Source organism: Bison bison, unplaced genomic scaffold, assembly GCF_000754665.1.
Source record: "Bison bison bison isolate TAMUID 2011002044 unplaced genomic scaffold, Bison_UMD1.0 scf7180017864035, whole genome shotgun sequence".
Classification (NCBI taxonomy): domain Eukaryota; kingdom Metazoa; phylum Chordata; class Mammalia; order Artiodactyla; family Bovidae; genus Bison; species Bison bison.
In genome coordinates this window covers 20,105,063-20,116,143 of record NW_011494607.1, presented here as the reverse complement: position 1 = coordinate 20,116,143, position 11,081 = coordinate 20,105,063, and the positions used below count along the sequence as shown (strand labels likewise).

At 36.3% G+C, this 11,081-nt stretch overlaps 1 protein-coding gene across 2 annotated transcripts in view; it reads left to right on the top strand.

The window, feature by feature from the left end:
* The window catches only part of ASCC3 (activating signal cointegrator 1 complex subunit 3), a 341,661-nt gene that overhangs the window by 186,484 nt on the left and 144,096 nt on the right, over positions 1-11,081 (top strand). For both annotated transcript variants that reach the window (XR_824792.1, XM_010834747.1), the window contains exon 14: positions 1,520-1,654. Coding sequence is in view for 1 of the 2 variants with exons in the window: in XM_010834747.1 (XP_010833049.1) it covers positions 1,520-1,654 (135 nt within the window). In the remaining variant the exon portion in view is untranslated. The remainder of the gene's footprint in view (positions 1-1,519; positions 1,655-11,081) is intronic.

Below are 11,081 nucleotides of genomic sequence, written 5' to 3'. Positions count from 1 at the left end.
ACCATCTATTTCCCATGAAGTGATGGGACCAGATGCCATGATCTTCGTTTTCTCAATGTTGAGCTTTAAGCCAACTTTTTCACTCTCCTCTTTCACTTTCATCAAGAGGCTTTTTAGTTCCTCTTCACTTTCTGCCATAAGAGTGGTGTCATCTGCATATCTGAGGTTATTGATATTTCTCCCGGCAGTCTTGATTCCAGCTTGTGCTCCTTCCAGCCCAGCATTTCTCATGATGTACTCTGCATATATGTTAAATAAGCAGGGTGACAATATATAGCCTTGATGTACTCCTTTTCATATTTGGAACCAGTCTTTTGTTCCATGTCCAGTTCTAACTGTTGCTTCCTGACCTGCATATAGGGTTCTCAAGAGGCAGGTCAGGTGGTCTGGTATTCCCATCACTTTCAGAATTTTCCACAGTTTATTGTGATCCACATAGTCAAAGGTTACTATGGGTTAATTATATAGCATGAGCTCTAGATATGTATCATTCTGTCTCCTTTCTGGTCAGACCTCCTTCCCATTTTCACTTTTGTTGAAAGTGTATGCAGGTCAAAATGATCTCTTACTCAGGTCAACTCCCATGAGCATATTAATTTTCTGACTAAAAGCAGTCTGTTACATATCCTTCTAAATGTGTAGCCTGAGATAACACCAAAGTTCCAGCTTCTGGGAAAACACAGTTGACAGAAAAACATGGAGAGGCAAGAATTAGGAATTGGTCATGGCTCTTTCAGAAGGCTGGGGTTCAACTATGAAGGGAGGGGACAGGAGAGTGGAGACCAAAGAAGAAACATCACATAGAAGAGAAGGCGGGACCTGATAGACAGCAAATGCAGACTGCCAGTCATTCCCTGATTTTACTGTCTTTTCTGCCTGACTACTATCCCTGAAAGGATGTTTATCCTCTTCCTCTTGACAAAGCATCCGGACACTCAACTTCCCCTAATTGAGATTTCCACTGTCACTTTGTAGAAAGGCTGCCACAACAGAAAATTCCAAATACCTCTCTAGAAGCTTTGTCTTCTCCAGCAGTCCCCTAAACTCTATTTTAAAAGGTTGTTCTTAGACACGATTTCATCCAAAGAAAAGTGATCTTTATTGTTTTCAGTTTCCTTAAACATCTTAATGATACTGGCAGTTTCATTGACTGGGGAGAATAAGGCTCTAGTATGTTTTTATACTCTGTCCTCATAATATATGATTGTGCTAATGAATCACATCTTCAGAAGAAAAATGCATAAATTAAATTTCACATTTTATATAATCCATTAATTTCATTTTGACATCTGCCTATTTTTTAGGATTAATGATAAACAAAACCATGGTATTGACTTTTATTTAACTTGCCTTTATCCAAATGCAATTTGTTCTAAAATAAGCAAATGTTGACATGTTCATAAACTAGGGGTTTATTTTGAAAAGTTAATAGTTGTTTATATACTGTGATTTCCAGACCAATATTAAGCTATCTCTTAATAAATGTGAATATTAAATCCACTGTTTTCCTTTATTTTAGGTGATGGTGTTTGTACATGCTCGAAATGCCACTGTAAGAACAGCTATGTCTCTAATAGAGAGAGCCAAGAATAATGGCCAGATTTGCTACTTTTTACCTACTCAAGGACCTGAATATGGACATGCAGAAAAACAGGTAGGGAACAAATGACAAAACGATACAAGAACTAAAATACATAATGTGCCAGATATTTTATGAAAGATCCATGGTCTCTAATTTCCAATAAGTTAAATTATAGAATTATCATGTTATAATTTTACTTTTTTCTTGACTTTCAAAGGATCTCAGTGCTTGATGTGTTCAATTAGCACTTTTTTCTATGTGATTATAATTGTAATGTTTAGTTCTCTTTAAAATATAGTTAAAGTGTAAAATAGTTAAATATTCTAAAGTCTGTTAATGTCTAATGGATTCTTCTTTTAAAGATAAGTTTTTTTAAGTTTCTAGGGTAAACATGGACAGATATAAACAAAAGCTCTTTTTTAAAAAAACATTTTATTTTATTTTGGAGTAAAACCAGTTAACACTGTTATGGTAGTTTCAGGTGGACAGCAGAAGGACTCCGCCACACATACACATGTATCCATTCTCCTGCAAGCTCCCCTCCCATCCATGCTGCCACATAACATTGAGGAGTGAAAGAGTCGTGTCTGACTCTTTGCAGCCCCATAGACTGTAGCCCACCAGTCTCCTCTGTCCTTGGGCTTTCCCAGGCAAGAATACTGGAGTGGTAGCTATTCCCTTCTCCAGGGGATCTTCCCAACCCAGGGATCAAACCCTGGCCTCCAACATCGCAGGCAGATTCTTTGCCATGTGAGCCACCAGGGAATTCCCTATAAATAACATAAACAAAAGCTCTTTTTGAGAGTGCAAGTTTGAGACCCAAAAGATTCAGAACAACTGCCTTGCTATTCAGTATATAGTCAAAGGGCCTGAAAAGTCTGGGTCCTTGTTAGAAAGGCAAAGCCTCAGCACCCCCACCCCTGCTGTGATTTACTGCCTCCTGGAAATTAGGTTGCCTTATTATGCTATCTCAGAGATGGCAATGGCACCCCACTCCATTACTCTTGCCTGGAAAATCCCATGGATGGAGGAGCCTGGAAGGCTGCAGTCCATAGGGTTGCTGAGGGTCAGGCACGACTGAGTGACTTCACTTTCATTTTCACTTTCCTGCATTGGAGAAGGAAATGGCAACCCACTCCAATGTTCTGACCTGGAGAATCCCAGGGACGGGGGAGCCTGGTGGGCTGCCATCTCTGGGGTCGCAGAGTCGGACACGACTGAAGTAACTTAGCAGCAGCAATCTGCATTTCTGCTTGATCCCCAGAGGATATCTGCACATGAGAGTTTGAGAAGCACATCTCTAGGTTATTTGGGTATTGATAGTATTCAAAGATTTACCAAACATTTTGTTTACTCATATCAAATAATGATTTAGATAGAGGGGACAGACTACAGCCTGAGGGCCAAACGTGGCAATTTTTGTAATTAGTTTGTTTTTTGTAATTAGTTTAATTAGAAAATAGTCAGAGCCCTTCCTTTATCTTCTATGAATGTCTTTACACATGGGGGGAAAATTGAGTACTTTCTATAGAGATTTACGGAGAAGGCAATGGCACCCCACTCCAGTACTCTTGCCTGGAAAATACCATGGATGGAGGGGCCTGGTAGGCTGCAGTCCATGGGATCGCTAAGAGTCAGACAGGACTGAGCGACTTCACTTTCACTTTTCACTTTCATGCATTGGAGAAGGAAATGGCAACCCACTCCAGTGTTCTTGCCTGGACAATCCCAGGGACGGGGAAGCCTGGTAGGCTACCGTCTATGGGGTCACACAGAGTCAGACACGACTGAAGTGACTTAGCATAGCATAGCATAGAGAGATTTATGGCTCACAAAACCGAAAATGCCCTTTATCCCATTTGCAGAAAATTTTGCCTTGATTTAAAGCTATACAAATAAATTTTTAATTTCAAAAAAAACTGCATGCATAAAATGGTGGGAACTTCAAAATATTTTGTATGCATAAGATTGAAGTGATATTTGCTGAGCAGCTGCTACATATGCTCTTACCTTCATACTTACTAGCTTAATAAGATGTATTTGGTTATTAGGATTGTGCTGTAAATTTTACCATTTTGCATTGATATTTTAAATTCTATCTGTGATAATCTGGTACAGGTTGTTTTGAATGTCAGATTCTCTTTCAGTGTAACTACAAAATTTATGCATTTGTTTCTCTTTATAAAATTTTCTATTACATACCACTTATGCAGCTTTGTATTCTTCCAGTTATCTATTAATTATGAATTTATGAGAGTCTTTGAAAAGTCAGGTCAGCATTCATAAGTCTTGTTTCATTTTCTTTGGAAATACAGAGCAGCTCTATTGTGTTTAAAAGCCAAGCCTTGAGAGCCACCTTGTGGATTTCTGGTTATTTCATACCTCTCCATTCTGAAAGTCATTGCTGTTCTAAATCATACAAGTTTATTGTTTCATTGTGATAATATTCAGTATTTATCAAGAATTTACTTGAGCCAGGCACTGTTTTCATTGCTTTCTATTACTTACTCAGTGGTCACAACTTACGATGTAGGTTTGTACTGTTATTATCTCTTGATGTGACATATATGCGTAAGTAATTGAAATATAGCATTAAATAGTCTAAAGCATATAGAAATAGTTTATGTAGAGACATTTTCAAATGATATTTATTTAAGGCCACACCACCAAACATGTAATCACAGAACTCTAAACTGGAAAAAAAAAAAAAAAAAGTAGAGAAATGTAGAGTTTTTCTACAGTTAGGTAGACTTGGAAACCCCTAATCATTTTATTGAACCTTTTTTTGGATATTTTTATTATACTTGATTTTTATCCTGACCTACTTGTTATTATTTTTTTGAACAAGGGTGGATTCCACCGAGATTTATTAATAAGTACATATTTTCAAGGAACATTGTCCTTGTCTCCGTTATATTTTTTAATATAGTATTTGGCTGATCGTAGCTACCCTAAAACTACCTTTCTTGTTTGCCTTTTGAAGAGATGTTCTCACTTTAGTTATCTCATTTGACAGAATGCCACTATTCTGTCTTTTAAAGATTCTCATCCCTATTTTACAAATAAGAAAACTGAGAAAAAAGAATAAATTTTCCCAGAGACTCCCGTGTAGTAAGTGGAGCTGTGATTTGAATTAGTCTGACTCCAAAGTCTGCCTTTCCACCACCCATTTCACAAACAGTGCATCCTGTTTGTCCAAAAGTGAATATATCAAACCCAACCTGTGGTTTGCTAAAGGCTTTAGAGCTTTGAGTTTGTGGTTTGGTTTTGTTTTTTTAATTAAGTGGAAGAACATTTCTTCGGCCCAACTATATCCTAAAGAAAGATTTAAAACAGTTGGCCCCTCCACCACGGAAATTATTTTATAACAAAAGATATTCTGAATGTTTTCTCAAAGCTGTAGAATTTTAGTTTATTCTTCTCGTACAGGATATATGTTTGTTCCTATTCCTTGAAATGCCTTTTAAACTTGAATAGTATTAACTTTCAAGCAATCTAAGGACACTATTACCATGGTGGTAGGAGATATTTCTTCTCATGAATTTGAAAAATGGAAAATTAAGTATTCAAAACATGAAAATTAGTAGGTAAATTTGCTATGGTAGTACATAAAAATTTAGTCTCATGACTCCTATTGCTGGACAGCTCAATACCTATTGTGCCATAGCCATACTTTACTCCTAAGTGTTTAACCATCTCAATTCCTAACTCACCAAGTATGGTTTTTAAAAAGCATTTCTTCACAGTTTTATTCAACATACAGTCACTTTATTTGTTAAATAATAAAAAAGACTCATTATGGATTTTTTTTCATGGAGTTGGGGGAGTGGTGTGTGTATATAATAAGGCTATGTCTGTACCTTAATCACAGCTGAAAATGAATCTCTTCTTCCCAGTAGCAGTTATATTTCAAGACCCCTCATGCCAGTCCCATCTTTGATTTTCTTTTTTTTTTTTTGCACAAAATGAATCTCTCTATATTTCCTCCTTTATCCAAAGATATCCTTTCATTTAAAAATCCTTGTATACCTGTGGCGGATTCATTTCTTTTTCTTTTTATTTATTTTTTTTTATTTTTTATTTATTTTTTTTTTTAATTTTTAAACTTTACAATATTGTATTAGTTTTGCCAAATATCGAAATGAATCTACCACAGGTATACCCGCGTTCCCCATCCTGAACCCTCCTCCCTCCTCCCTCCCCTACCCTCCCTCTGGGTCGTCCCAGTGCACCAGCCCCAAGCATCCAGTATCGTGCATCGAACCTGGACTGGTGACTCGTTTCATACATGATATTATACATGTTTCAATGCCATTCTCCCAAATCTTCCCACCCTCTCCCTCTCCCACAGAGTCCATAAGACTGATCTATACATCGGTGTCTCTTTTGCTGTCTCATACACAGGGTTATTGTTACCATCTTTCTAAATTCCATATATATGTGTTAGTATACTGTATTGGTGTTTTTCTTTCTGGCTTACTTCACTCTGTATAATAGGTTCCAGTTTTATCCATCTCATTAGAACTGATTCAAATGTATTCTTTTTAATGGCTGAGTAATACTCCATTGTGTATATGTACCACAGCTTTCTTATCCATTCATCTGCTGATGGGCATCTAGGTTGCTTCCATGTCCTGGCTATTATAAACAGTGCTGCGATGAACATTGGGGTACACGTGTCTCTTTCCCTTCTGGTTTCCTCAGTGTGTATGCCCAGCAGTGGGATTGCTGGATCATAAGGCAGTTCTATTTCCAGTTTTTTAAGGAATCTCCACACTGTTCTCCATAGTGGCTGTACTAGTTTGCATTCCCACCAACAGTGTAAGAGGGTTCCCTTTTCTCCACACCCTCTCCAGCATTTATTGCTTGTAGACTTTTGGATCGCAGCCATTCTGACTGGCGTGAAATGGTACCTCATAGTGGTTTTGATTTGTATTTCTCTGATAATGAGTGATGTTGAGCATCTTTTCATGTGTTTGTTAGCCATCTGTATGTCTTCTTTGGAGAAATGTCTATTTAGTTCTTTGGCCCATTTTTTGATTGGGTCATTTATTTTTCTGGAGTTGAGCTGTAGGAGTTGCTTGTATATTTTTGAGATTAGAAATTCACTCCCAGGTGCAAAACCAACTGCTATTTCCAAATTGTCCACTGAAACAGGAAAATACAGAACAGAAAGTGAAGTACTCTGAGAGTAACTTAAGCTATAAGGATGGTACTTGCAATTCTCCTAGAGGAAGGGAGCATCTCAGGAATTCCAAATGAGGCCCATAGTAAGAGGGCACATTGACAAAAAGCTTTGGCTCTGACTTCACCTCAGAGGCCCTGTGGCCTTAAACACCTAAACTTTCTCTTCTATCAAGTGGAATAATAATGGTGTAAATAATACCTGTTCTAGTAGTTTACTGTGAGAGACAAATGGAATGATATAGGAAATTATTTTGCAAACTAGCTGAAAAATGAAAACATTACATGTCATATTATGGTAATCTACTTCTAGAAATTTACTTTGCATATTATTTTCACCCTCTCCCACAGAGAAACTCTTCTTAAGAAATCACTATTTTCAATAAGATAGAACATACTTTAGGGAATAGCGACAGTAGATTGTGTTTATTCATAGAAGTTTATCATTAGGGATACAGACATTTTCACTGGGTAAGTGATTGTTTTTAATTATAATTTTAAGTTGAATAAATTATTCCAATTAGAATCTTCAGATTCTGTTTCACTCTCCATCTCAATGAAATAAATTCTTTCCTTTAGGGACAAAACTTTTAACAGGCATTAAATATTTTAGTACTAAGATGGGTATTCCCACCCACTCTGTACCATATTTCTCTGATTTATGGACATCAATGTGGTTCAATTTTTTACGTATATTAGTGATATTAAAAGTTTTCCTTATAAATAGATATGAGCTTCCATGGTAGCTCAGGCAGTAAAGAAATCACCTGCAATGCAGGAGACCCGGGTCGGGAAGATCTCCTGGAGGAGGGCATGGCAACCCACTCCAGTATTCTTGCCTGGAGAATCCTATGGACAGAGGAGCCTGGCGGGCTACAGTCCTTTGGGGTTTCAAAGAGTCAGACATGACTGAGTGACTAACACACACAGGTAGATATGGTCTATCATGCAGCAAGTCTCATGAATGTAGTTATTAGGGGTATCTATTAAGCAAATCAGAACACTAGAAAAAAGCCAGTAATGGTATGTACCCTCAAGCTACTTTGAAGTATCATTTTATGATTTTTTAATATTATCTGTATCTACCAACCATCTCCTGTTTTCATAGGTTAGCCTTAGCCTTTGCCTAAGTTATAGGAATTGGGATTTGATATAAGTTATCAGATACTTAATATTGATAGCCTTAATTATTTCTGCTTTAGCAGCTTTCCAGCATCATTATAGCCTAATAAAATTAGAATTTCCTCTTCCGGGAATAGATGATATCTGTTAGCTAAAGAGAGTAGCAGGTGCCTAATAACCCCCTTTCTCTTACTTTTTTACTTTAAATAAATGTAAAATGTTATCTCAGAGTTTATTCTTTCCTCAGGCATATCAACCCCCTTTCCTTCTGAAGGCTAATATATTAATTCTGCTGTCTGTCTGTAACCTCATAAAAAGAATGTTAAAAGTATATTAACTTTTAAGTGAAATCAAAGAAAATTAATTAAACAATAGATCTAAGTGTTTAATTGGATTTTTGGAGGCATGACTTTTTCATTTTCAAAGGGAAATAGTCACTTTAGCATAAAGACTGAATCCAGGCAAACCTGGGTTTTAATCTTGACTCACACACTCTAACATATCAGTCTTTTGCCTTCCTTGGGCTACAATTTGTCATAAACAAAATGAAAATGAGGTAACATAGATCTTGCCAGTCACATAGTAGACACTCTGTAAATGGTTATGTATGAACTTTGAAGGTAAAGAAGATGACAGCTTTAAAGAATAGTAGATGCGACAACATTTAAATTTGAAGGTTTTGGACAACAAAAAATATATTAAATTGTAAAAAGTAATAAATAGGTTGGGGAAATATTAGTCACAAATACAACAGACTAGTTAATATCTATATCTTTAGATGTTGTATTTACTATGTTTAATAACTAAAACATGATTTCCAATAAGTAAATGAAGAAAAGAAGGAAATAAAATAGATAAACTATGGGCAAAAATTACTAAAGTTGTATAAATTAATAGACTGTATATTCTTAAACTGAATAAATTATCAAACACTAAAAATGATAACATCAAATTCTGAAGGTGATTTGAGGATTTCGCATACTCCTAGATTTCCTGTTGCAGTAATCAGTTCAATTCTTTTTAAAAAGTTTTTGGTAACATATTTTAAGAGCCAAACTTTTTTTCAGAGCCTTTAACCTTGAAATACTAAACCTGAGAATCTTTCCTTGGAAAAGTTAATGTACACTAAGAGTTTTATCCAAACATATTATATATAATGAAAAAATTACAGACAGCTAAATATCCAAAACTAGGTGAATTTTAAAGTATGGACAGTTAATTCAATTAAATACGATATACCTACTAAGAAAACTGATTTTAGAGTATATTAGACATCCAGTTCTAAATATGTCAATTTTAGTTCAGCTGATCAAATGTGCCTCTCTAAATAAATGACCAAATGAGGCAAGACATACAATCCCACAGAGGATTTAGAAATATATATATATAAGGAAAGAAAAATGTGGCATATAACATGAAAGAATGAACAGTTCAATGGGAAGACAAAAAGAGATTAATTTAAGCTGGTGGTCTTGTATTTCAGTAATCAACAACAACAAAAGAGTAATCAAGGACATTTTACAAAAAAAAAAAAAAGGAAGAAAGAAAAGTAAAGGACATTCCAAGAGAAAAAGAACGAGAACATGGGCAAAGGGAACCAATTCATATATTTGAAAAATGAGAGGGTTTCTTGACCACTGGACTGTAAAGTGAAGGAAGGGCCAAGTACATAGATTTTGGTCAGAATTTAGAGGAGCGTAGAAGAGTAGTTCATTGATTAACTTTATAAACAGTGAATGATGAAAATAGCACTTTCCCAAGATGAGGACTCTATAATATTTTTTTCCAATATCAATAAGGTATACTTACTGGTAATTGTGGAAAAGAATGGTATAATTTGCGAGAAACTATTTGCCTCCTTCTGGTTAAATTTTAGTTTTTATGATGACAGTTAAATCATTTCTTCTTAATGGATTTGAAATTATCCACATTAAAGCATATCTTATCAAGATAAATTACTTCAGAAGGCTTACAGAGGTCACTAAATTATTTATGCCATTTCCCATTACTCTTTCATTCAGGGTTTGTAACTGAGCTAAAGGTCTTGTGTTACATATGCATATTTTTTTCATCTTATGGAGTTAATTTATTTTCTTTTAATATCTTCAGTTTTTGCTGTCAGTCTTCCTTTAACCATGTATTTGTGTTAGTTTGGAAGTCAACTTTGGAAAGTGTTTGTATTTTAACCTTATTCATTTTAAAAAGTAGTCACACTGATTTTCTGTGTCACAGTTAGGGAAAAGATAAGTAAAGTCATAGAAGGAAGCTGGGGTGTGCTTTCACTGGGGGGAAAAATTTAGCATCCTCTGTGTGCTAATGGATTCTTAGCAGTTATCCATTCTGGTTTAGTTTTACTGAAAAATAAAGCCCTGTATGGGAAGTTGACTTGTGAGAACTGGAAATATAAAGTCCAGGAAAACCAAGTTAGATAATTTACACTCTTGACTTCCTTTACCTTTTTACAGTTTAATGTTCTTTGTGCTGAATTTCCATGTATAGAGACACTGTATCCAGTGAGTATAGTGTTGGATCCCTGATGCCTTCCTTGGAGAATCCAATACTCTGTTCAGAGAATGTGAACAAGGTGGATTATACCCCTCCAGCCCTCCAGAGGCTACAGAAGCCTAAAAGCCTAGCCTCCAAGTAGAGCTCACCCTGAGAAGCCAGGCGGAAAACAACTGTTGTGATACTTGAGGAAGCAGCAGGCATCTTGTATTCATAATAAATAAGTTCAGCTCCATAACTCATGGGCTTAACCATCTACCTTCATTCATTTCTTCAGATGAAACTCTTGTAAAAAAGCTTCTTATATTTATATTCCTTTCAAGGGAAGATTTTGTACAACTACCATTGTGTGTGTTTGCATGTGAGTTTCAGTATAAAAAAACTGGATCGTGTTCAGTTCAGTTCAGTTCAGTCACTCAGTCGTGTCCAACTCTTTGTGACCCCATGAATCACAGCACGCCAGGCCTCCCTGTCCATCACCAACTCCTGGAGTTCACTCAGACTAACGTCCATCAAGTCAGTGATGCCATCCAGCCATCTCATCCTCTGTCGTCCCCTTCTCCTCCTGCCCCCAATCCCTCCCAGCATCAGAGTCTTTTCCAATGAGTCAACTCTTCGCTTGAGGTGGCCAAAGTACTGGAGTTTCAGCTTTAGCATCATTCCTTCCAAAGAAATCCCACGGCTGATC